General features: G+C 50.6%; 7 protein-coding genes across 7 annotated transcripts in view; 3 read left to right on the top strand and 4 right to left on the bottom strand.

Moving 5' to 3' along the window:
* Positions 1-2: 2 nt before the first annotated feature.
* On the bottom strand, positions 3-985 carry CSUI_008637 (uncharacterized protein; the record flags this gene model as incomplete). Its single annotated transcript, XM_068068764.1, has 1 exon — positions 3-985. A coding segment is annotated over one exon (210 nt), but the record flags the coding sequence as incomplete, so codon positions are not given.
* Positions 986-3,382: 2,397 nt separating this feature from the next.
* Positions 3,383-4,643, top strand: CSUI_008636 (uncharacterized protein). Its single transcript, XM_068068763.1, has 2 exons — positions 3,383-3,866; positions 4,062-4,643. The coding sequence occupies exons 1-2, from the start codon at positions 3,749-3,751 to the stop codon at positions 4,517-4,519; spliced, it is 576 nt and encodes a 191-aa protein (XP_067919269.1). The 5' UTR covers positions 3,383-3,748; the 3' UTR covers positions 4,520-4,643.
* A 1,291-nt stretch (positions 4,644-5,934) lies between these two features.
* On the bottom strand, positions 5,935-11,726 carry CSUI_008635 (sedoheptulose- -bisphosphatase). The gene is made up of 6 exons (XM_068068762.1): positions 11,050-11,726; positions 9,837-10,015; positions 9,053-9,212; positions 8,252-8,539; positions 7,133-7,311; positions 5,935-6,281 (listed from the first exon to the last, which is right to left on the bottom strand). Exons 1-6 carry the CDS (start codon positions 11,138-11,140, stop codon positions 6,189-6,191), a joined length of 990 nt encoding a protein of 329 aa, XP_067919268.1. The 5' UTR covers positions 11,141-11,726; the 3' UTR covers positions 5,935-6,188.
* Positions 11,727-13,034: 1,308 nt separating this feature from the next.
* On the bottom strand, positions 13,035-16,416 carry CSUI_008634 (uncharacterized protein). Its single transcript, XM_068068761.1, has 3 exons — positions 15,347-16,416; positions 14,361-14,549; positions 13,035-13,545 (listed from the first exon to the last, which is right to left on the bottom strand). Exons 1-3 carry the CDS (start codon positions 15,616-15,618, stop codon positions 13,401-13,403), a joined length of 606 nt encoding a protein of 201 aa, XP_067919267.1. The 5' UTR covers positions 15,619-16,416; the 3' UTR covers positions 13,035-13,400.
* A 212-nt stretch (positions 16,417-16,628) lies between these two features.
* Positions 16,629-19,043, top strand: CSUI_008633 (rnase p protein subunit domain containing protein). Its single transcript, XM_068068760.1, has one exon. It carries the CDS (start codon positions 17,677-17,679, stop codon positions 18,832-18,834), a length of 1,158 nt encoding a protein of 385 aa, XP_067919266.1. The 5' UTR covers positions 16,629-17,676; the 3' UTR covers positions 18,835-19,043.
* CSUI_008632 (uncharacterized protein) lies at positions 17,944-22,142 on the bottom strand. The gene is made up of 2 exons (XM_068068759.1): positions 19,482-22,142; positions 17,944-19,293 (listed from the first exon to the last, which is right to left on the bottom strand). Exon 1 carries the CDS (start codon positions 21,341-21,343, stop codon positions 20,642-20,644), a length of 702 nt encoding a protein of 233 aa, XP_067919265.1. The 5' UTR covers positions 21,344-22,142; the 3' UTR covers positions 17,944-19,293; positions 19,482-20,641.
* Positions 22,143-22,292: 150 nt separating this feature from the next.
* CSUI_008631 (imp dehydrogenase gmp reductase domain containing) overlaps positions 22,293-24,570 on the top strand; it is a 9,917-nt gene continuing 7,639 nt past the window's right edge. Inside the window, exon 1 of the mRNA XM_068068758.1 lies at positions 22,293-24,191. Within this exon, the coding sequence (XP_067919264.1) occupies positions 23,549-24,191 (643 nt within the window). The 5' untranslated portion in view covers positions 22,293-23,548. The remainder of the gene's footprint in view (positions 24,192-24,570) is intronic.

The raw sequence follows: 24,570 nt of genomic DNA, 5'->3' as shown, positions 1-24,570 counted from the left end.
CAACAACGTAGGCGGGTTGAATCCGTTAGAGAGGGGTTCTAGGGTATAGACGGCCGATGGGAAAGAGAGAAGAACTGTCTCGAGGCGGCACAAACAAGAAACACGTAGACGGCTACTGACAGAAACGGAAAAAAAGAAGGCGTCCTGTCAAATGGAAGGGCTCAGCAGAAAACTAAGCAGGCAGTACGGCATAAACCTGTGGAGATGTAGTAGAAGGGAAGTGAGATTGATAGAGCTGTGGGCAGCAGTTGATAGAAGATTTGAGTCAAAGAAAAGAGACACAACCGATCTGTCTCCGGTGGTGTTAGGGAAGGCCTCAGGGCGAAACCGAAACCAGTGAAAATGGATAAGTCCGAACGTCACGGGCTTGCAGCAGAAAAAACCGCAGCTAAGAATTCATGGAGAATCAGTTTTGAGAAAGAGAGCTAGTCGTCTACAGAACAGTCTAACACCAGGGGACGTATAGCACCGCATATAGGACATCAGGCGAGCAGTGTCCCTCACTGCGACACCGCGAAAAGTGGCGCCGTGGCAGGCGAAGCTGAGTTGGTTAGACGCCTTTCTTGCTTCTCTTGATTGCCTCTTCGAGCACTGAAAGTTTTCGAACCTTGTGGCGGCAGAACCGCCACTTCATACGGACGATGCTGTTCGTTCTCGTACGCAATCGCTACGCCCCGAAAACCGACAGCAAAGTGAGTATTGAACCAGGAAACTGCCTGAGTTCGCCCGAGAAACACGCATGAGCGCAGATAGTGAAGTAGCCGCGGAGGAGACTAAGGCCCTGAAGACGAAGCAAGAAACCTTGTCACCGCATGTCTCCGCCTGTTCTGAGCGTAGAAGCCAAGTGAAATGTGTCGGACGCCGGAAACCGTAGCCTCCCTAGACCGTGAACTCAAGATGTCACGACCTCGCGGAAAGCCTGTAGGAGGATGGAACGAGACGTGAGCTTCCTGACAAAGTTGTTTCCCTGAGACCAAACCCCGCGAAGATATCAAGCTGCTGAAAGTGCATTCCCGCGAATAACCTCACCGCACACTGCATGCGCTGCGGCTCACTTCCAGAAGTGTAGTTTCTACACTTCTCAAAGCGACATGTCAACAGGTGTACAAGCCCGGAAGCTATCTTGTTTCAAGCCGCTTTTTGGCAAGCGTCCGGATGGTTGTTTTATATATCTGCACGACAGCTGCGGATTTGCAGAGCTTGGAGAGCTCTTGAGAGTTTGACCCTACTCGCGTTTTCTGCCAAGTACCAATCCAAGCGACAGTGCCCCTGCATCTGGGTCGCCGCTGCCGCCTCCGAAAGCCCGAGGCCTTCGCACGCGCAGCATCCGCTGCTTACCAGCTCGTATGAGAACTTTCCTTTGTCTACGGCGGTTGTCCTCCGAGTCCTCGGGTTCTCACAAGGACAGCACGATGCGCGTGGTCCTAGACATGAACGCCTCGTCTGCCGCCTTCACTTCTGAAGCCGGCTGTGAAAGCACGACACACAGTAAGGGCTTTTCTCCATCCTGAAAATGTTTCTTTTCTGACCGTCGGAGGGCGACTGATGATATCCGCCCTCCGACTTCAAACAATCGAGCTCAAGCTCATGCCCGAGGCATACCTACTCCACAGCACCGGGATTCACGGATCGCACGACAGCACTTCATGTCTCACGCCAGAGATGTGCCGGCTCTCTCCAGTGCGGTCCGGTCCCAACTCTCATACGCTTGACAACCCGCTCTGATTCGAATGGGGCCCGGCTGGCACCACGAGATTGGCCGTTCGGACTCAGCGCCCTGAGAATATCTGCGGCTCGCCCGGCCAGCCGTTCTTGGTTGCGCGTCACGCCCCAACGAAATGACGAAGAAAGAGTGAGTTAACTGCCCTGCTGACTCGGTGATCCTCTTTCATTCTATGTGCCTTACTCCATGCCGTTGCTTAGTTAGGACGTAAACTTCCGAACGCCCACGGGAGCCAAGGCGAGTGTCAGAAAAACGCACTAGCACTGAGGACAAGAGAATGCCCCAGAAGGAGATGCCTCTATGGAAAGCGATACTAATGCTGCACTAGACAGGAAGAGCCAAAGACGAACACAGCTGCAGTCAGGCAGGATGTAGCATACCGCTCAGTTGGCGCCGCCTGTGCCTAAGAAGACACACGTGCCGAGGAACGTTGTGAACCTAAAGGAACGTCTATGTCTGTCTGCTCGTAAGTTGGAAGAAGCTAACGTATATCACGTTGAGAGCAACCATAAGGAACGCGGAGACACAGTTTGGTCATGAAAGTCTTACGTGTGTTGTTTGTGGAGGCCATTCCCCGACAGATGAACGGGGAACAGCCCGATAAAGTCCGGTCCACGGTCGTACTAGGCCTTGTATACCGGGACTCTGAACAAACTTTCACTAAATAAATGCGAACTTCTGCTGCTTACGAATTCGTCTGCACTTCATCAACTAGCGGTACGGCGATAGAATCAGCAGACTTTCCAACGTCATAGAAGTAGCAGTGGCAACAGTGAAATCGTACGACTTCTCGGCGCGAAACACCTTCACTACCTGGTGGTATTCTTCGTGCTGCTGTTGTCTTCTCTCTAGGCAATGCCTTGTGCTTATATTGCGTGGAGTGCGTCCTATTGACAGCCGCACACCGGGCTACCGCATTGCGTTCATCGACGCATCGAGGGAAGCTGGTAGCTTGACAAGGGACAGAGTAAGCAGGGAATTCCTCTCAACCACAGCTTTTGTTGGATCTCCTGGACAGGGTCATAAGAGCGTCAGGGGTGTACAGTCCCGTTAAGTCGGCACCGACTGCGCCGTAGCAGTGGGAACTCACCAGTCGTGTCCGTCATGGGCCGTCTGCCGGACAAGGAGGCTTCTACAGCAATGTCCGAAGACCGTAGCTAGCCTGGTGATGCCTTGATGGTGAGCGCCACTTTCTGCAACAGGAGTAAAGCGTTCTGTCTTCAGGGAATAATCTAAAAAGTGCTGCTCGGTGAACGCGATGCCAGAGAGATTCCCCAGCACCCTACGATAGATCTGCACCGTAAACTAAGAACAACCCGACTGTTGAGCGGCATTGGCCAGTTTCTACAGTGTCCGGTCTGGCCCAGTTTGTGGATGCCAGTCCGCCCACCAGAGCCGTCCGCGCTGCGTCGTCATCCCTCTTGGACCCGTCGTTGCCAGATCTCGGTCCCGCCTGTCACAACTCGAGCGCCGTGGCCGTTGCCAGCAGTGATGACGTGGCTTTGTTGGCTCGAGAGCTCGCAGGTCGAGCTGACCGCCCGCGTGATTGCAAGCTGTCGTGCGAGCCGCGCTGCCGGGACGGCGCAACCAGGTTGCTCGCCGTCACACAGCTAGCTTCCCACGTGGGCCATGTTTTGCCTGGCTGTCGATGTTCGGAAGGTTTCTCACACTTCTCTTTTTCTCCGCTAGATCATGAATCCTCGGTGAGGGAAAAAGTTTAGGTCTGGACTTTGCGTTTGCTCGAGTTTGTTGTTCGCTTTCGACTCGCAACTGCAGTGAATCCGGGTTCCTCACCTGCGCAAGGCGCCGCTGCAGCAGACGCAGTGCAACCACAGAGCAGTTGCCACTGCACAAGCGATCGTTCTTCAGTTTGTGGTATCTGCTTTTTTTTGTGAGCCGCCAGTCCTAAGTGTTGCTCTTTTGAGTCGGCTGTTGCACTCTGGCCTGACCTCGTGTAGGAAGTCGTCAGGCTTTTCTTGAAGCTCTCACCTGCAGGCGCAGACCTTCGCTCGACACGTCCGTACAATGGCGGCAGCTCAGGGCGTGTCTTACTCGACCGCAGATTTGCAGTCAATGGCGCAATATCCTTCGCCATTCCCCGGCTATGTCGAACAATACTCAGACGGGACGTCGTCCGCAAATGGTATGTTCGGCAGTGCTTTTGAAGGCTCTTGGTACCTCACGGGAAACCGTGACTGCCGACGGAACACAGATTATCTTTGCTGCCGGACACGAACGGAAGCGGTAACACATATTGTTCGCACGGAAAATCACTCTTTTCACTTGCCTGCTCTCCTCACACCTTCTCTTGCGGTTTCGTCTGTGTGTTCTGCTGCAGTATACGGAGAGGTTCACCCCCAGACGATGGCCCGCTGGACAGGAGGTCCCTCCCTCTTTGTTTCGCCCTTGACGACTCCTCAGATTTATTCGTCTTCCCAAGCTCCTGTAGTTTGCTCGCCTTCCATTCCCAATTACACCATGATGGCCCCTGGCACAGGCACGTTCGTGACGCCGGAGCCAAATGTTCTTGGTGGGATGTCGTCCTCCATGCAGCTCTACAGCCAGTCGATGGGCGGTGCGATGCCGTTTTTTGGCAGCACTCCAGGGGCTGCGATGCCCCAAGGATACCACGCTGCGTTTGCAAGCGAACAGCAGCAGGCACAGGAGGGAGATGCCTCCATGGGGATCCGCAAAGCCACTCTGAAGAAGCAGCCACCCCCTGAGCCCCCAGTCGCACCCGTGAAGCCGAAAGAGATTCAGCCGCAGAGGAGGCGCAAGAGCTTGTTTTGTTGTTGACGGACTCTTACATGCGTTCTCGTAAGCTCTTTTTTTCAAAATTCTTTTTTGTCGCTCGGATAGACTGTTTTGTGTCATGTTCGTACTGCTAAAACACAGCGGCTTTCAATCTGTCCGACACACAACCAGTCTGGCCCACGGACTGTACGCCCGGGGAACGCCTCTTTTCACCCTTGTATTCTTGTGTACCGCAGCACGTGCAACACCACTGAGCGTCTCGGCACACCGTCTGATCCCTCACAGCTGTAACAGCACATACCTGGGACGTCGGCCCCTGCCGCAAGATTCAGTCCGACCCAACGTAGTTCAGTGACCCGGAGGACTTGGCAACTCGTCTTGGGCACATGAGGTGGTGTCGGCGCTCACAGTGTGTACGCTGACAAACTGCCCTGTATGTTGGGAGTTCCGTCTTCCCTTCACCATAGGGAGGACGCTTGCAGGGATTCGCTCGCTGTAGGCGGCTAAACCTGTCAGGTGGTCCCCGGTAATTTTCCGCGCGCAAAGTTACTGTCTCCCTGTGTGGGTCTACCGTTGCAGCCACTGCGACGCTCCCACTAGCTGCACCTTGGCACCTAGAGAAAAAGTCGGTGGGCTGCTTCGAGAAAAACTGAAGGCGGACACGCGACTGTCAGCCCTCTTGCTGCAGCATTTGTCGCACGGTCTGCCCGGCACGCCCCGTGGTAACCACCACAGTAATCGAGGCGGCCAGTTCAGCTCTCTTGGTGTGCCGCCGAGACGTGTCCGGCTGTCTGTCCGCATCTACGGAAGGGGTGTCTGAAATTCACAACACTGATCTGCATTTTCTTTTGAGAATGGCTACGGACTTTTCACCTCATCAATACAGGCAGGGAGCCGGCTGGGCTTGCAAGCAAGAATCACATCTGCAAGGGCAGTAGCCGTGCCGCACACGCGAGTGCCTCTTGCCTGTTTTCTTTTCTAGCATGACCGGCGGATTGTGCAGCCAGCCCCTACCTTCCGTTATGAGCTGAAACCGAAGAAAGAAGCAACTCGTAATCCAGCACCGTACGACACTCTGGAACCGATTAAGGCAGCTCCTTGGGTTTTGCTGAGCCATTTTTCACAACCTCAGCAGCCCAACAAGTGTTCCGATGAAGTCACACTTAAAGACTTCTCTGCTGGTACAAGTGTTGCGCTACGTGTCCGTCGTCACATGACCCGTCAGGTCGTGGGACGCCATACACTTGCCTTCCTCCTGGCAATCAATCAGACGGCTTCGCCACAAGAACGGCGACTGCAAACCGAACTGGGGTAGCAGAACCGTGTGTAGCTCCCTCAATAAACAGGTTGTTACGCACCAGCCGACTACCAGATCTCGCCCTGGCCGGGCCTCTGTGAGGTCTTTTCTTACGGGCCGTGGCATCCACTTATGGTAGATGTGACATAGGCGCGACAGAAACCCGTCACTCTCTCCAATAAGGTACGAAAATCTGTACCACCACTTAAAATCAAGCATGGCATTTTCTCCGGCGGAGCAGTACCGCCCGTTAACAGGTCCAGTACACGTTGTCCGCCCTGGAGTGCACTACCTGTGCGCCAGATACGTTCTCGAAGCAACGGATGACAAGAGTTGCAACAGCCGGTTGCCAGTCAGCATATGCATGCGAGCACCCCCTCCTCTCTCAAGTGCCGGTCGGTTACACGGGCAAGCCTAAAACAGTTTAGCCATGGCTTCCTCGAAGCGTTTAACTTCATCCTCGCTCCCACAGCAGAATGCAGACCGATGATCCATGTGCTCTATGGGCTGCATAGAAAGACAAGCACGCTCTCTAGACGAAAGTCACTAACCTGACGCGCACTGTTCCCTACAAGTTTGTCTATAACAGCCGACTACTACGTACCCGCTCATCAGCATACAATGATCGTAAAGAGTGGCAACCGCAAGGGACATATAGGTAACAAGTAAGAGTCTCTGAAATCTTGAAAGAAGTGCAACTACTCACTTCACTCCTGCAGAACGATAACAATGACACCACCAGGTGTTCCGCGGTTCAATGCTATCTATGGTCCCATCGACATAAACATCGGACGTATCGCCTTGCTTCCCTGCCTCTCATCGAACAGGTGACTTCTTTGCGTTTCGCACTGCAGACAGACACCCTCTCTTCGGATTGTCCGACATCTACAACGTGAAACAGAGAAAAGCCGGAAACAAAGACGGACTGATCTCATCTCAACACTAGGGCAGTGTCAGCAACCACGTTAAGTGAAAAAATGCCTACCACCGTATATACTACATACAAGCTCTGTACATAACGTAGTCAGCACCCGTCTTGATAGACACTGGTGCGTGGGACTTTCGCGCTGATGCAGACAGACACAGACATATTCACATGTACAGGGCTCGGCACTTCCTTCCTTGCCTCCGTTTCTATGTACTGTAGTGTTTACCTTCGCTGAGCTGAAGACAGGCACGACCACCTCGTCAGCCATTTGTTGAACACGTCTCACAATCTGAAGCGTACATGGTCGCTTGTATATTCAACAGAAACTCCTTCATGAAACGCTCCAAGAAACACTACCAACAGAAATAGATTTACTTCAGAGCATCACAGCCACTGCAAACACATGCAGTCTTCCCCTGATCGGACTCACCATATCCAAAGTACAAATGCGACCATTGGTTGTCCGCCCCCCTGCAGCCTCAACTAAAAGAGCGAGAGGCAAGATTTCAAAACACATGCGAAGCTTAGCAGGAGCAGCGGGGCTTGCAGGGTTACAGAAAACTCCCTGCTTCTTTACGAAGATCTGATACACATCCGGAACTAGACCCCCTGAAGGTACACACATACATAAACACTGAGGAGCAGCAGCGATCGAATCCCGAGGCAACACCTCGAGACACTGAGCAATACTCGCCGGATATTGGCCAGAGAGCTTATGTAACACTAGACTAACTGACCTGGAGATGTCGACAAATCAACCGAGAGTGAGAGTAACGGTGGTGGTCGTTCTTTAGTGTCAGTACACATACATATGTATGAAGGAAAAAGACGATGAGGATGATGGATAATCTAGCTCCTACGTGTTTATGTGTGTATGGAATAGAGCACGTATACTCATATCTATCTATCTATCTTTAATCTATCCTTAATCTATCTATCCTTAATCTATCTATATGCGTGCACGACCGTTGTTAGCAATGCCCAGCTCCATGTGCCCATAAATTCACACGCAGAATCATTGTTGGTTGTTGTTGTGCTATTTCGGAAGAAAAACAAGAGCTCCCCGCTAGAGAATACGGAAAATCTCGGTGAATGGCTAGATCGCCAACTACTGTACTTGATACAGGTGTATATACACTTGGGGGGGGGTCACAACGTATACAGAAGAGACAAAAGCGGCGTCCCGCCTCACATCAGAGCTGTAGCCGTAGCATCTGTGGGCCTACTTTCGCCCAACGATATTGAAAGCTGACCGATTCTACATGAGATGCACGACATGCCTATATATCTCGTACGTAGGGAAACTCAACAGATACGTCTCGAAGCTCGACTCTCCTCCGGTCTCTTTCTTTGCGTCCTATCGGTGGTGTGTCTTTCTACACTGAGTTAGATACATACATAGATATGTACGTAAATAGATAGGCATCTATCTACATGCATATATCGAGATGTATAGTTGACGTTGAGCGTTTGTGAGAGAGAAATTTTTGCTTTCCATAGTACCCCTTGTATTGTCAACTGACTCGAGGCACTAGCCTTGTCCGTAAACCCCCCTTTAACTTGCCTGTGTATCGAAGCGTGAATCTCTTAGTCATCCAGTGGTCTATCATCGTTTTATACGCATCGAGATCTTGAGCTGCTCGAAGGTTAGCAGGAGCAAAGATCTTCGCATGAGAGGAAATCACTGGCTTCTGCATGCAGACAAACTTGCCGTTCCGAAGCTCCAAGTCGAGAGCCGTCCCGGGTGTAATCTGACCGCCTGCTTGGGTGTTGATAGCTACAAGGGCAGTTGTTCGAGGTCCGTAGATAACAGCAATACCTGCGATTTGCTGTCTCCCTGAGAGGCAACGGACAAGCAAGCATAGAGGAGATAGCTCAGATCACGGAGGGGACGTCAGCCGAGTAATCACTGAAACTGACGTTAAAGCAGAGTCAGAGCAAGGTCGCAGGTCTGCGTATGTTACCTTTATGGGTATCGGGCGGTATGCAGAAAACAACCGGTGCGTGTCTACTTATATATATATATATATGTATACGTACTCTGTAGGTCCGCGTCTACAGATATGTATAAGGAATCTCTATATCGGCGTAGATGACTCCAGAAGGAACACGACGCCTTTGAGCCAGAGCCTGGGTCCCCTAACGCATACACATCCGTTTTGAAAGTCCAGTAAATACTGTCAACCAGAGACATGCACTAGCATCTTTCAGCGGTCCTGTACACGAATGTAGTAATTCATACGATGTTAAGGCGTCATACCCCACATGAAACCCGTGCGAATTCTGGAGAGGATCAAAAGGTACAAGACGCTTGGTTTCTCAGTCTATATGCCCGCTCAGTGTTCCTCACCGGTTCTGGAGATAAGTGTATCTGCTCCCTTCCATTCAAGTCCATGTACACCTAGACGCCATACACTGATGATCGTGCCGACAGCCCAGTTACAATCGACGATGCTGCTGCCATCTAGCGGGTCCCAGCAGAGAATAAACTCTCCTTTCTCATGGCACTCCTGTACGCAAAGAAATTAAAGTCTGGTCAGAAACCGAGCATCTCAGAGATGAATATCTCTGCATTCAGAGATTGAATGTAAACGGATGATGTGAGCAGGTGAATGCATGTGAGTTGGGTTGTCTGTACTTTGGGCGGCGAGACCCCGTGTGTGGGAGAGAATCCCCAAGAACAACCTATAGACTGGAAAGACTATCTATGTGTCTGCTGTACATGCTTGTTTCTCTTGTAGAAGAATCGCGCGTTTTCTTTTTCGTTCTCCTCAAGAAATTGAATGAATACGTGTATATTCGTAGAGGCCGCAGGGGGGATCGGTATACGTGTCTAGTCAATGAGGAAGCTTTCTCTCTACTTCCCATGTACACAGGTGCGCTGTGCATGAAGGGCAACAGGAGCCTAAAGGAGAAGATCCTTAAGCAAAGTCTTGATTGCCCGCACCTCTAGACTAGAAAGCTTGTTGCCGGACTGCTGATGTGAAGTGAACATATTTTCTTCCTCTCTCTCTGTAGGCCTCTTCGGAACGAGCAGAAAAGAACGATAGTTGTCAGATAGAGTGAAATAGACGTCTTCTTGTTCTTCACTCGTCGAAATAGATAGAGAGATAGAGAGAAGATGTTTGACTTACTTTAAGACGTATGTCTTCTTCACTACTAATCGCACGAACAAAGGGAGCGTCGGATCCCTCAGCCCAAGTCCTTAACAGTTTCTCGGCGACGACATCGACAGTGAGCTGTTCATCTCCAAAGTCATTATGAGTTCCAACACTTGTGACGCTTGTACCTCGAAGGGCATCTGATATTTGGCCTAGCATAGAGAGAGACCGCCCCGCACGCATGCAGTCATGAAAGATAGATACAAGAAGTGGTTGAAGATATATGTAAAGATATGACAGGAAACAAGGGAGATGACGCCACGTACCGAACAAACAAAGGAATGCAACGCAATGTAGGGAAAGAGACAGATGAATCTATGAAGTGTACAGATGACTCGACCTAAACAAATCAAGAGCGATTCTGACTTCTTCGTTTTTGTCCTGTGTCCTGAGTGGGTAAGACACTCTTCGTGGTAAAAGCTACTGAGGAGCCTATTCAATTTTTACTGACTGGTCCTCACACAGACCTTAGTATCATAGCTGCAGCGATCTGTCTGTCTTATCAAAAGCAACGTACTGAATAGCAAGCTATACCAACCAGAACGGTTTACAGATGAAGGCCCTCCGGACACGTTGTCTAAACCGATGAGATTCCATGTAAAGAAGCTCATGCGAAAAAGATTGCTTCATAGGGCGTACTGACACCCACACCCAGTCTATTCATCTTGCAAGAAAAAGGTCCTAAAGCATATTCATAGCTGGCTTGCGATTGCCCCATTGGTTTGCAGTGCTGATAAAGGAGTCTCTTGAAAGATGTTTGAACGGACGCGTTGCAACACAATCGATGAATACTACACATTAGACTGCATATACGGGGATTGTTGCCCAGCACGTATAGTAGTAGCTTGGAATCTAGTAGTCAGGGGAACATGAGATATGTGCGCGCACCGCAGGTGCGGATGGATAAGAAAGAAGAAAACCGTATTGACGTGTAAGGGATTATGCCAGTTCGTGCGCCTTGGAAGATCAGCAGTCTTTCTTCATATGGTGCCCCATCAACATTCTGCCTAGTCTCCGATCTCCATGGGCTGCGACAAAGAACCCGCTGTTTCCTTTTTCTCCGTCTCCCGAAGAAGATGAGACGTGGATCCAGTGCAAGCATTGAGGTATAAGATGAGTATGGCGCCACTACGTCTGTGCCGTGCGGCTATTTCGCTAGCTTCGCAACACCCGTGGCGCCCCTTACTGCATTTGTCTAGCAAACCCTGGATGACGTCCACCAAAGGTTTGTCCGCGCCTTGCTGCTGGAGAATCTCTTCCAAGGGTGGAAGCGACATCTTTACGTGTGACGTGTTTTGAGAGCGGGAGTTTGTTCGAAGAGTCCAAGACCCAGGCAAGGGCCCAAGAAGATGCGAAAGCAGAAAGAGCACACTCGTGCAGAGCGAGAAAGGAAAGCAGATATAGCAGGAAGCGATTCGCTAGATGAGGCTCCCGCACGTTCTGAAAACCGATTGGGAAGACGAACTGAGACCGAGCGCGTGATGCCGACCTGCGCTAGAACAGATATATGATGCACACCGCTCAACGGGGAGGGACGCCTAGAGAAGAAGACAAGTAGCTTTAAAGATTTTGAGGCTCCCGGGGAAGAGGATAGGAAAAGAGTGGTCGAAAAACGCAGAGAAAAAGAGAGCTGGTATCAGCTCAGAGAGAATCCAGTTCCAGTCGGCAGAATACGCGACGAACGGCAAGGAGATCGTTCGGCGGTGCGGTGCAGCGGAGATCGCCCATGCGAAACCGAGAGTGTGACCTGGTGCAGAGAAGGTGGACGCAATCTATCCCTCAAACAGCAGCAGCTAACATAAGCAAAGCGAGGTGTTCACTCAGACACGAGATCCACTCGCAAAAGGCTAACTTTCCGGGAAGCCACGGCAAGTTCAAAGACATCTTCCCGCGCAGCAGCTCGGAAAATGCGGTCACGACAGCATGCTGGGAGGGGCATGCCCGCCAGGCTAGGCCGTTGCAGGACAGTGTGTCTCCTGTGGACTTCTCGACGTTGGCCCTACAATTACACACTAAGCGGCTTCGCTATTCTCGCACGAGACTCTTCCAAGTTGTCGGCAGTGGTCCTTACGCTCAAGCCAGTGGAGCAGAGGCGATTGGCGCGAGCACACAGAAATACAAGCTGAGGCCGACAGTGGGCTCCGTAGAGCTTCAAAGCCCTGCTGACACTCCACCTACTGTCAGTCTTTTTGGCTGGGTCAATGCCGCCAGCTTCTACTGCGTCCGAGCGGCCGAAGTGTGGCGGCGAGGCTGCTTCAGTCACTCCCGATTTGCCCTAATGTAGCCTCGATTCTGGCAAGTAGTTGCCAGCTCGCCAAATCTACTACTATGCCACTCGTCTTGTTACCCTAGCTGTCTTGGCCGTCAACACTGAAGTATCTACCCTTTCGACGATTGCCCTACCTTCGTGTCCCCTTATCCCAATGCCAAGCCAGTGAAAGCCTATGAAGGCTAGTCCACAGGCTATTACTTTGTCGGGGACAAAAGTGACTGGCAGAGCCGCTAAGCTCGCCAAGACGATACTCGGCTGCTGACTGGTTAGCGGCTACGCCCTGCAGCGCTAAATCTATTATTGGTAGAGGCTATGGTACCACAGACTGCCGCAATCTTCGGGACGCGGTAGCGGACGTGGGGGGCTGGGGATGGCGGTAAGAGCGGACCGATACCAGGTCCGACAGGCAGCAGAGGAACTGATGCCAAGTACGGCACGGCTGACGCCCCATTCTTCCTTCGGGACGAGAGCGCTCTACGGACGCGGCGCTGATATCGGAGAGGTCCTCGCTAGAAGAATAACAGTCAGACGTACTGAGCATCCACTCTTAACTCGGGAACGCGGTGGTCTTCCTCGCGTATCGGTGTCACTCCTACACACCTGCCACTCTAGCATGGTTCAGCAGCACTCCAGAATTACGGGCGAGATTCACGCCTCCACGTCTGAGGAAAGTGCGAGGGTCATGCGGCTGAAGAGATAAATTACACTCGCCCGGAACGCTCATTCCCGCTGCGTTTGGGTGACGGACAGCATTCTCTGTCTGGATCCAGGCTGAGCAAGGCGCGTGATGAGCACCGTCTCACTTGGTGAGCGACTGTCCTTGGTGATTCCTCAGAAGTATTTGCTAAACGCGCACGTGCCGGGTCCCTTGCTTTTTCTCTCAACGTAGCACCTTATTTCACAGAAAGTGTTCAGTTCCCCGCCGGCTGTCAACTGAAGGCCTCCCCGAAGAACCGGAAGCAGTCTTTTCAGGAAGACAACCCGCCCGGTCGAGGGCAGACAGAAAAGATTTGACAGCTTAGCACGGGGCCGGTCAATGGGTAGACATTCAATACGAAAGAAGTCGTTCTGGCGAAGGCGTGTCAACAGAGACTATAGAAGCCTGACTGGCGTGGGTGAGATTTCTCAGAGAACTGCTCGAAAGACAAAGAATGCTTGTTGGCAGAATGTTTGTTGACACAACGCGAAGAACACTCCCGCCGCTCAAAAGTACACCCATGTAGCATGCGGAGCGAATCTTTCGAGAAAAGATAGGGCTCTCGCATCTAAAGGAAAACTAGATTGGCATTGACTCTCCTGGGGACTATCAAACCAGATAGAACTGGGCAAGCCCTAATCATAGAGCATCTGCAAGGGACAGCTGCAATCTCCTTGATCCTCTGCAGGGCCAAAAGCACCATGGGTGTCGATCTTGACAGGATCGCAACACAAAGAAACAGAGCAAGTCACTCTCAATCTCTCCTTGTTAACGAACGTTTTTCCCCGAGCCCCGACTGTCGGGAACGTAGGACGACTGTCAAGGCCAGGTTGTCGTCAGCGCGCAGTGCATACATAGATACGAAGTACTACCTGAAAATCCGTTCCTGTGTGAGCAGAAAGTATTCTCATGACTTACCTCGACACCTCGAACACTAGAGAGATACATAGCACAACAGATGCGATTCGGATAGACCTACCCCCTGCACATTTAAGCTACGACTTGGGAGAAACACCGGGCTCTTCCACAATCACCACACTTGTCAGTTGCCTTGTGTCGCTCTCAGGAGGGACTTGGAGATCAGGGTCTGGGCCTCCACAAGTCACGCTCGGAAAGATTCGCATCAAAACAACTTCTACCTTTTCTTTTCAGCACGTGAAAACAAGCAGACCCGATAAGCAAGGAAGTTGTGGAAAGCACAGAACTCGTGAATCTGGACCAAGGACAAGAAGTGACACAGCGCTTTGTCTACGCGTACGGGACAACCGATTTGATTTCTCGAAGAGACTGTAAGTTTCTTCTCTTCTCTGAAGTGAAGTTTCCAAGCAGGATGTGGAACGCCGAGAACCTACACTCTTCTTTTGTTCTTGCCCGCTGCGAAATGACTGCGTCTTTCTTTCCGAGAACGGAGCTATTGAAGCCAGACCACGTTGCTGCCCACGGGGCAAGTGTACTGCGGTTTATGCTAGGCACAAAACGGAACACTTCCAAGAGAGAGAGGAGAACTATCTGAGACCAGCTATCTTACTCGCAGTCTGCCTTGAGGATAGCCAAGTGTTCCTCAGGGCGTGTAGTGAGGACCTTCACGACGGACGAGAGAATCTGCACGCCCATACGCCCCACTGCCTCCTCAAGAGACAGCCTCAGACTATTCCAGACGGACTGCGACGACAGCTGAGTAGAAGGAGAGGTGAATGACTTATGTGTGGTCGCCTCACTGCACAAGAGACAGCAAGAGAGAAGACTGCCTCGTCAGGAAGATGGTTAGCATCACGATACTTCTCGGTTCATCCTGGGTATTCTTGGACCTTAGACTGGAGGCTCTCCTACGTACCTCTTGGACAACATATGCAACTAGGAGACAAGAAAAGAAGTATCTTGAGTATCTGGAAGGACTTATACCGGCCATTGCTATGCTGGGAATCGCCACGCTCACCCTTGTACCTAACTCTCGGTAGAGTTAGTTAGCTCGAAGATACTTGCCCGCAAAATCCGATTCAATTACAAAGCGGCCTTTTTCTTGTACTCGCGGTCCTGCTTGGACCGGTGTCTTGAACGGAGAAAGTACGAAACTTCTGAGTTGCATCGTCTTAGGAAAGCTCGTAGTCACACCGGCAGGGGGAGGGGGCCGGGGGTTACCGTCTGCGACTATGGGAAGTAAACACAGCTAGTTTGCCGGCAACTGCACAGCTCTCCAGTGTATATACACACACATATCGTTGTCTGGCGGCCCAGGTATTTCGGGGCTTGAAAGCACTGTTCTCGCCAGTTTACCCTCCCTTCTTAGAAAGAAGGGGTCCAGATATCTCTGCGCCATAGATTGGTTTGTCGTAGGAAACTATAGGAAGAGAGATGGTGCATAGAAGAGACGGTTGGACTCCAGGTGCTCTAAGAAGGGCCGGGGTAGAGGAGACACAGTAAAAGAGCATGCAGTTGGAGAATCCGGAGGTCTAGAAAAAATGCAAAAGGAGGGAGCAAAGAGATAGTGGAGAAGATGGCTTGAGCTGGGCTCACATGAAAATAAGAAGATACATGCACCTCAGAGAGGCTTGGAAGGTTTTCGCCTTGGGGCCGGACTTCGGCGTGTTTCGTTCTTTACTCGTCCGGCTCGACTGACGGCATTGGATGTGATTCTTGGCGCTCTTCTCCTCAACTGGATGCGTCTCTTTGCGTACAACATTTTCTTCTCCAGTTTCCTTTCCTGATGTTTCTCCTTTTCCTGTCTCTGACATACACAAGTCCTGGACCACGACTGGTGCCTCGCCCATCATCTCCACCTCCGCCATGACCGCGTTGGTAGGACCAGGAAGATACTCGCAGAGATGTTCCCAGTATTGGGCTAGTGCCCCTACCCTCTACAGTCACCGAAAAAAGTTTCAAGGAGGCTCGTGAAGTAAAGAAGTGGCGATCGGTGTGATGCTTCCTCACTCATCTACCCCACAGGGTCAGATGTTGTACTAGAAGGACGGACGGGGGGGCGCGGCTGCCAAGAGTTTTTCACAGGAAGAGAACAAGAGCGACTCGCACACTTTGGTATGCCTAATCAAGACAAGCGTTCTACTAGAGTAGGGCGTACTACTAAGCAGAAGTATTATTGTTAACTCACAGGGGTGGTGAGCCGACCCGTGCGTGAATCTTATGTCCGGAGATATATTAGCAACCGTAGAAACCATCTGAGAGGGCTGCAAAAGGTGACAGCCGTTGTTTGCAAGACGGCATTGTACGGCCTCAGCGGCAGCTCGCGCCCACGAAAAGATGGAGACACAACAGGGCACGAGTACCGCGAGGGTATATCCCCGAACGCCACGACAACGGCAAGGCAGTAGTTGGTGTAGAATGCGAAGCACAGAACGGATAAAAGCAAGAGGCCAGACAACGGCAAACACGGAGGTTTGCGAGAAGACCAATCACTGATGGTTGGACTGTCCGGACACTGCAGAGAGGACCTAGATCATATGCCCGCGGCTCTGGCAGGTAGACTTCTCCCCTGCGAGGAGATGAGACAGCGAAACAACCTGAGACCGTACCTTGGGGACCGCAGACTGCACGAACATGTGGGTAAGTCCCTGATTCTGACTTTTCCATTCCACAAGGAAAAAAGTCCACGGACACTTTTCTTGCATGGATGTGCAACCAGACTCGATGCTTCGATGTCTGGATTTGCATGCAGTATCTCATTTGTCGTGCTGCATGAGATGCGTCATGATTACGGACAGTGGCTCCAGCTCGCTCCTGTCAAAGGGGCTGCCTCAACCCGCAGGCCTGACGTGACAGAGAATAAAACACCTGAGCTTCCGGGGGCTCCTGTGTCTTCGCCCCTCCTTTCGCTAAGAAGACAACTCTCAGCATCTACAAATCAATATTTAGCCTCCCCCCGGCCGAAACGCGTGCCGGAACAACTCGGGGACAAGTGCTATATCAGGTTCCCTCCGCAAGAAGCGAAGTGTTGTGCAATGTTTCAAATTTAGTTGATGCCTAAGGCTGAGGCAGGGAGTCCATAGGGGGCCTTCTCTGCAGAAGACTCAGACCGAGCAGCCCAACTGTCCCTGACATGCAACTCGGTTCAGTTTGAGCAGAGAAGCACAGGGCGCGAAACCCATGCCCTGCGCCGGTACACATGCATGCCCTAGTCTGTTTTTTTCGACCCATGCCGTGTACCCCAGACTTCTCTGGCACACGCCCAGAGAAGCCCCAGCGCCTAAGCTGGACATCTTTGTTAGTTCAGTGACAGGAAGTGTATGGTGAGGTCCCGTCGTTCAAGGGTGTCTCTCATTCCCCGGGGGGCTCGAGTGTCGGCCGTTCTACAACAGATAGTTGTGCGCCCTCCGGACGTGACTTTGCTGCTGCTGCGAGAACGCTTTGTGACGTCTTCTCTCTTGAGAAACTTAGAGCCCTTTTCTCCCCTGGTGGCAGATGTGCCCACGCGTATCTCCCTAGTGAATCTTGCGTGCTTTCGCAGCCCCTGAAGTGCCTACTCTTCCACGTGTCTCCTTTCAGTGGAGGGATGCTCTCGGTGTGCTCTCGGCACCAACGATAACCCCTCCTCGAGGTGGCTTTCGCCTTTCTTATCTTCATTTTGTACCCCTCAGATGAGCGACAAGGCGAACGCACAGAATCTATGTGGATGTCGCCGTTGTCTGGTCCGCGCACAAGAGTAGACAGCCCTCATGCGGAAAAAGGGAACGACGTTCCGATTTGCCCGTTCCATCCGGGCCCCACAAGCTTATCGGTTCAAATAAGCGACACAGTTTTCTTCTTTGTGTTTGTGCATCCAGTCCCCCGTGGACTTCAGTCTTGGTGGCGGATCTTTCTTTTTGCTAGTCGGTGGATCAGCATTAGGCACTATGGCATTCCTCTGGGCTCCGCCTGTCCCTCCCACTCCGGGATGTCCAGGGTATGAGAGCTGCAACTCTCCTTCTTTTTCTTCTCCACAACAGAAGAAGAAAGGTGGTAAGCATGCGTGTGTTAATCATCTTCACGAACAGGTGAACTTTCTAGTTCAGGCAGCCGTCGCGAGTAGTCTCTTGAGCCCTGCGCTATCTCGAACCTTGTTCCGGGATGCACGTCAAATCAGCTTGAAGCACTCTCTTCGACTGAGCTCTGATCTCAAGTGGGCTGCTTGTAAGAATTGCCATACGCTTTATTTGCCTGGAATCTCGAGTCATATACACACTGAATCTTTCCCCTCCTGTGATGGTTCTAAAGCAAGAAAGAAGAGGCGGAAAAGGCTCGGTGAAAAGCAGGACCGAGACGTACAAATCAAACACAAACTATCGGGTGATACCTACAAAGACGAGTGCGAAGAAGAGACCTCTCAGGAAACTGAACTCTTTCATTCAAATATACCGGGTGCGGCTGAGGCAGTTCCAGACCAAACAGACGAGAGAGGAATCAAGACCACGACAGCACAGGAGATAAGGAGAGACTCCTCGTTCCCTGGAGAAGCCTGGGCCGTGGACAGTGGTGCAGTTGAGCCGAGCATGACTTTGGATTCTCCTGACTGTCTGGAGAGGCCTAGAAGGCGGCGTCGAACTCGCCGGGGTCAGCAATGTAAGCGTATAGAGAAGAGAGCCGCTAAAGAACGGCGTAGTTCGCAACTACAAGAGGACACACACAAAAGACAGTCGGATTGCATCTACGCATCCCTGCTCCCAGTCTCTGATGATACATCTCCTGAATCAACAAGAAAAACAGAAAGTTGTCGTCCATTCTTGAAGGATGGAGGTTCTGAAGGGCAAAGTACGCACGGAGATCTTCCGAGCTCGTCTGGGAGGCCGCGAACCTGCCCCTTGCAAGGCGAGAATGAGATGACGCACCACACGGGTAGCACAGAATCAGATTCCCCTGATAGCGGTAGAAGATCATCTGGTTTAAAAAGACCTCTTCCTTGTAGAGCCGAGACAAAAGACTTTGTAGTTGTCACGTGTCTTGTCTGTGGAACGACGCGTAGACGTGGATGTAACGAAAAGCTCGAGCTGCAGAATGAGGATGCAGTACGTTAGTGCTTGTTGGCTTGAAATAACTACTACGAACAAGACGATTGTAGACAACCTGTAACGTGGGGGAGGGGCAGTCAGCTGTATGTACAGCACCATGAAAAGTCGTTTCGTTGAGTCGTCCGATCATTTTTTGATCTGAGGAGCAGACCGAGGAAGGCTACTCTGTCTTCGAACGTGGACGGTTTTTGTGTTGTGTGTGTTCTTTGCGAAGAAACTGAATTACATTTTCAAAGTCCTGACTATACAGTGTCATGTCTTAATGAAAGGTTTATGAAATTGCTATTTTCAAGTGTTCGGCCTGACCGTCATTGGACTTTCGCGTTAATGCCGGAGCTTGAGGCAAACCAAGCAAACCTCGCTTCGCTCATGGCGCCCCTCATCGTTCCAGCTGCGGGCAAGATCCGTGACGCAGTCAGCGGTGGAGAAGGGAGACGGCCTTCTGTGTAAGCAATAGCAAGGGCCCTTTAAGGAGCGCATAGGAGAGGAAAAAAGAGAAACCTTCTCTGACGTGTTCTTTGAATCTTTGAGATGCAGTCAGCGATGCAAAGAAGCCTCACACGACTTACAGGTATTGCACGACCTGCTATCATCAGCTCTGTATAACCTCAACACTCCATTCTCTAGAGAAGAGCGAAGTGCCAGTCACGTACCCTTGCTCCCTAGCTGTCGAGAGTCGAGAACACCATGACCATCTGCTTTTTCTTCACCCCTAAGCTTTCTGAAGCCTTGTTCGTAGTGAGCGAGAGCCCAGGTCATCGTAACAAGAGAGAAAAGCAAGGGGGCGCGATGAGAAAAGGCAACATCTCACCTACATGTCCATGTGTCTATTCTTTAAAAACCACTGACACGAACCCAAAGAAAATAGCGCGGGAGGAGCTCCGCGAACACCATGGAAGAGGATGGGTAACTCAGTGTACCGGTAGAAGCTAGATAGAAGGAAAAGAGGCGGTAGGGTAGGAGATGACCACATCTCACTCACTAAGCTATACAACAAGAAGAGCTCATTTAGCTAGGAAGAGTATGTCAGCAGAGTCCTATCCCTAGGGGGGAGAGGCGGAAAAGACGGGAGAGTCCCCTGATCAGGACATTCGGGAAACTGTTCGAGACAGGGTATTTCTCTCTTCTTCTCAAGCGGGATGAGTGGAGTCATCTATCTGTTGAGTCTCCTGTCTGTCTCTAAGCGCTTTCAATAGTTGTGCGGAGGAGGGGAGAGACCAAGAGTACTCTGGGGAACAGAGCGCAGTTGCCTGTCTCCCTACCGGAGATGCACATTGACAACTAGCGGAGAGCTGATGACCCGGTGAAAGACTCAAGATACACAATTGACTTCTGATAGGACAGGAAAAAAGCAGAGAAACAGTTCACAAAGAAACTCTTCCTCATACTACCACCACTACTGATGAGAATTCAGTAGGAAACAACGGGAAACTCCAGCAGCCTATCTACATAGGCTCTCCTCTTCCCCTCTAGAGATTGACAGGACCTTCAAAAAGATGAGAACCACTGAGTCATCGATGCCGTGCGATCAATTTGTATAGTTTTTTGCTCGCCTGCCCTCATATACAAAGGCGAATGTCTCTCTCTCTCTCTCGTCCCGGGTTGCGTTGTCCATCATGTATTTCCACGGAGATCCTGAAGCCACGCCTTATCATAGGGAAAAAGACCATCGACGCTAGTCAACAGAGTGTATATACAGACACTCAGAGAATGCCGTTGCCCATGCTAGTTGTGTGATAGAAGGTTGGAGAGTACCATTTGACAGGGGAGAAGAACAATAACTCAAGACCTCGATAGAGAGAAACAGATGAAGTTATGAATGACGATCATGAGTCGTCGTCTGTCTCCCTGTTTCTTTCAGTTCTTTTTCCTTGAAGAACTGTATGTACACCGGACGCTCCTTTAGCCAAGGTGGCATGTTTGTAATATTTGTGATCGGCTTCATAGCAGGTGTTTCCTGAGGTAAGAGATCTGCGAGATGATCTCTACATTGACGGAGGACAGTTTCAAGACGTCCGCATAAAGTATCAGCAGACTCTGTAAGTGAACTCGGCGATGAAGAGGACGAAGAAGAGGAAGCACTTATTGATGTATGTACACCAGGCCATTGGATTGGAGAGATATCTCGACATTGACTATGAAAAAGTCTATGAGCATGATAACAACGCCAGTCATCCGCTTCTCTACTTTTCCTTGTGAGTTCATCTTCCCAAAGTTTTCCTGTCGATCTTCTTTCAGATAAGTACCTAGAAATCATGAAAGCAATGAAAGCACTATTAGCAACAACAGAATACAGACGGACCTTTTCAACTAACGTTTTACCTTTCCAGAATTGCATCCATCTCTCAAAAGACCCTTGATACTTCTTCCAGTCTCTCCTGCTGTCGTCCCTGCGATGAGCTCCGGCAGGCGAACTCCATCTCGCATGACTATCAGATGTAGCAGAGGAAGTTGACGGATGATTCCCTTGACTGTCTACATGAGACAGAGACGACTGCCCCGACATATGCGCCATGGATAGGAAGAGAAACGACAGAGAGGATGAAGATCAAAGAAAAGAGAGAATAAGGGACAATGAAAGACACGGTCGAAGAAGTATCGATGAGAGTCAAGAAACAAGAAGGCATGGGCGTAGAGGCTGCTTGAGTCGTCAAGGGGACTTGGCTAGACTTGAATGAGTTGCGCTGCAATCTAAGCTAGAGAAGTCGGAGCGGAGAACCCCCAATAGAAAGAAAGAAACAAAAGACCGGCTTGATTTGAGTGGCGAAATGCTGGAAGAACAAGATTGTAGAAGAAGCAGTTGGCGAGTCAAGCTCCCGACACGAAGAATGAGAAAGACCGCTGTCCGATGTCCTTGCGGACGAGAAACGGCAAGCAGAAGATAGCATCACTCTTAAACAGCTATGTGTTAGAGAAGATGAAGAGCGATGAAACCTTTTAAATGATTCGCGGAATCCACACCTTCAGTTGAGAGGCCCGCCCTTCTTGCAAGGCCGCGAGAGACAAGAAAAGAGTGCCAGAAAGACGAGTCATGGCTCGCAGCTTAGGAGAAAGACACAGGTACGAGACAACAGAAGTATGGAGAGAGGAAGAAGGGAAACGTGCTCGTAGATGAGGAAAGCGCAACCGATCGATTCCCATCTCTATCGATTGCTAATGACCCTTCCTCGAAACGGTGACCTCCTATGTCTCATTCGCCCTCATCTCAGGACGTCACTCCATTCTTCCGGGAGTCCAAACAAATGAAGAGGAAGAGAAAAGACAGAAACAGATGCGTGAAGTGCTTGCATGGTGTGCTGCCAGTCACTTTCGATATACTCTCAGGATATCCATGCATGCACTTGGGCCTCTGTCCTCTGATGCTGTTGTCACTGCTTCTAGTATAAGCCGAGGGTCTTTGGTTTTTTCCTTCTGGGGGAAGGACGGACACTCAAAAACGGGTCGTGTGCATTGATTCATTACACCTTTCCGGGAGAAAATGCGAGAAGAAGCGGGGCGGTAAGAGAGTTCCAGCTGTTGTGATACTCGCGGTGTTTTGCTTGTTTGTATGGATGCTGTGCTTCCTTTTCAGATTCAGGTTTCTCCGGTTTGTAGCGTTTGAATGACCTGGTTCTTTTACTGCAGCTTCTCTTTCAAGTTCTTTCCTGGTCCTTTAGTTTGTGTGACGCACTCTTTTTTCGCTGTCAGCGAGCGTCTCATTTCAGTTGGACTGGATTCCCTCCGTGGCTTCTTTATCTTGATCGGGTGGGAGACGGTCCTTTGTTGTACTTTTCGTTGTGTTTCATCGTTTCTCTTGTTCCACACTTCTTCTCTCCGTCTCTCAGTCAGTCTTTTCCCAACTCCGTCCAATCTGCTGTTTTGCCTTTCTCTAATGGGGTGCGCGTCTGTATGAAACAAAGAAGAGGTACTGCGCTGAGCTTTTGCCGTTCGGGTCTTTCACTTCCGGGAAAGACGCGAACACCCTCTAGTCCTTTAGAAAGCAGAGAGGTCATTCTGGTTCGTCCGCTGCGGAGCTCGCTTACCCGTTCATTCTTGTTAAGCTTCGCTTTTTCTCAGCGGTTTTCACTTCTCTCCGGGATTCTCTGGCTCGCCCTTTTCCGCTGTATGTGACTGGAGCACTTTCGTGGCGTGTCTGGCTAAAACACCTACATCGCCGAGCCTTCGTCCCTTTTGAATCATCCGGCCAGTGTTTTGTTCTTTCCGTGACAGACCCACTCGTTGAATATCCAGTTTCTCGGAGGATAGGCTGCTGATCTTCTTAAGTTTCATCGGCATGAATGTGGCTTGCTTTTCTAGAGAGGTTTTTTTTTAGTAGCTCGAAAGAGAACTTCATCGGGGTCGTACAGTTTGGAGGTTGTTGATTCGAGAGATTCTTTCTGTATCTCTTGTCCGAGTAGCATGTGCGTGTCTTTCTTTGAGAAGAATGTATGCTCTGGTTGCCCACCTATACAGTCTGTGACCCTGGTGGTATATAGAAAGTAGGAGAGACTCCACATATATAGATCTATGGGCACGTGTCTATAGGCACCACCTGCATATTGTTGATATGTATAGTGAAAGTTGAAGTGTATGTGCATCTCTTTGTGTATAGGTAGATCACCCCCCCCAGTTTCAAACTGGTTGATATCCTAGGTTTCCTGTTTATCTCCATAGAGATACCCGTCTTCTCTATCTTCGAACTCTTCATACACTCAGTATCGCCCCCTCTCTAGCAGGAGCCATGGAAGCTTTTTTAGTAGAGTATGAAGGAGGGGGAAAACAAGCCTGTCAGTGCTGGCGTCTTCGCTTAGATCGGACATACGTCATAGGGCGGAACTCGAGTGCTGTTGGGATTCGTTTGCCTCATGTATCTGTATCTAGACAGCATGCAACCTTATCTCTCTTTCAGCCTCCTGACAGCTCTTCTTCGTCATCGTCATCTCCTTCCCATCACCATCGTTCAAGAAAGAGAGAAAAACACAGTAAAGACTTCAAGCGGAGTAGACGAGGAAAGAGCGGAGGGAGAGGAGAAAGAAGTAGATCTCCAGGAGGAAGATCTCTCTCGCCTTCAGAGGATGATGAAGATAGTGGAAAAGATGAGGGGAGTAACGAAGAAGACGTTTCACGGGGTGATGACACAAGACGAAAAAGTCGAACTCCCGAACCTTCTTCCTCCTCCTCTTGTTCGAAAGATGAAGGAGACCATCATGCTCATCATACCTCGAAGAAGAAGCAGAAGATTCGATGGAAGTTGTGTGAGCTAAATGCTGTCAATGGAACGTTCGTTAACGACAAGCGTCTGAAGTCATCGTATTACGGAGATCTAGGAGAAGATATCTCCATCGCTTTCGCCGAGTGTCCTCATAAATATCGCATTCTAGCGGGTAAGTGAGAGTTCAGCAAAATCGTGGAGATGAGTCCGGTGTCTCTGTTCTGTCGGTCTTTGTCTTTCTTACCTCATCGTGTCTATCTCTGTCTTTGAGATCTTGATATACACATGGTAGCCTGGAGACAGGATAGTGGGAGGAGAGAGAGGATGTTGGTGCCTCTATGTCTCTTTTCATCATGCTTTTCTTTACTACGTACCCCCCTCGTGATCTTGTATTGAGGTAGCAAGTCTCGTGATCCGAGAGAGCTGACAGATTCTTCTTGTCCACCAGAGAAAGGTAAGTCATCCATCATTCCTCTCCAGGAGAGAAAGGGAGTGAAGCGAAAAGAAGGGTCGTTTCTCTCTTTCTCCATTGAGGAGAGAAGGGTCAGAAG

The sequence above is a fragment of the Cystoisospora suis genome, assembly GCF_002600585.1.
Source record: "Cystoisospora suis strain Wien I chromosome Unknown contig_4898, whole genome shotgun sequence".
Lineage (NCBI taxonomy): Eukaryota > Apicomplexa > Conoidasida > Eucoccidiorida > Sarcocystidae > Cystoisospora > Cystoisospora suis.
This window is presented reverse-complemented; position numbering and strand designations above follow the sequence as displayed.

Coding starts and splice junctions, on each gene's coding strand:
- CSUI_008636 (XM_068068763.1), top strand. CDS start 3,749: ATGGCGGCAGCTCAGGGCGTGTCTTACTCGACCGCAGATTTGCAGTCA. Junction 3,867..4,061: donor CGGGACGTCGTCCGCAAATG/GTATGTTCGGCA, acceptor GTTCTGCTGCAG/TATACGGAGAGGTTCACCCC.
- CSUI_008635 (XM_068068762.1), bottom strand. CDS start 11,140: ATGTCGCTTCCACCCTTGGAAGAGATTCTCCAGCAGCAAGGCGCGGAC. Junction 7,312..8,251: donor CACAGGCAAGTTAAAGGGGG/GTTTACGGACAA, acceptor GTGTACCTTCAG/GGGGTCTAGTTCCGGATGTG. Junction 6,282..7,132: donor GCATTTGTACTTTGGATATG/GTGAGTCCGATC, acceptor CTTTCTATGCAG/CCCATAGAGCACATGGATCA.
- CSUI_008634 (XM_068068761.1), bottom strand. CDS start 15,618: ATGGCGGAGGTGGAGATGATGGGCGAGGCACCAGTCGTGGTCCAGGAC. Junction 14,550..15,346: donor ATGTATCTTCTTATTTTCAT/GTGAGCCCAGCT, acceptor TCTCTTGTGCAG/TGAGGCGACCACACATAAGT. Junction 13,546..14,360: donor ATCCTCAAGGCAGACTGCGA/GTAAGATAGCTG, acceptor GATCCTGTCAAG/ATCGACACCCATGGTGCTTT.
- CSUI_008633 (XM_068068760.1), top strand. CDS start 17,677: ATGGCATTCCTCTGGGCTCCGCCTGTCCCTCCCACTCCGGGATGTCCA.
- CSUI_008632 (XM_068068759.1), bottom strand. CDS start 21,343: ATGGCGCATATGTCGGGGCAGTCGTCTCTGTCTCATGTAGACAGTCAA.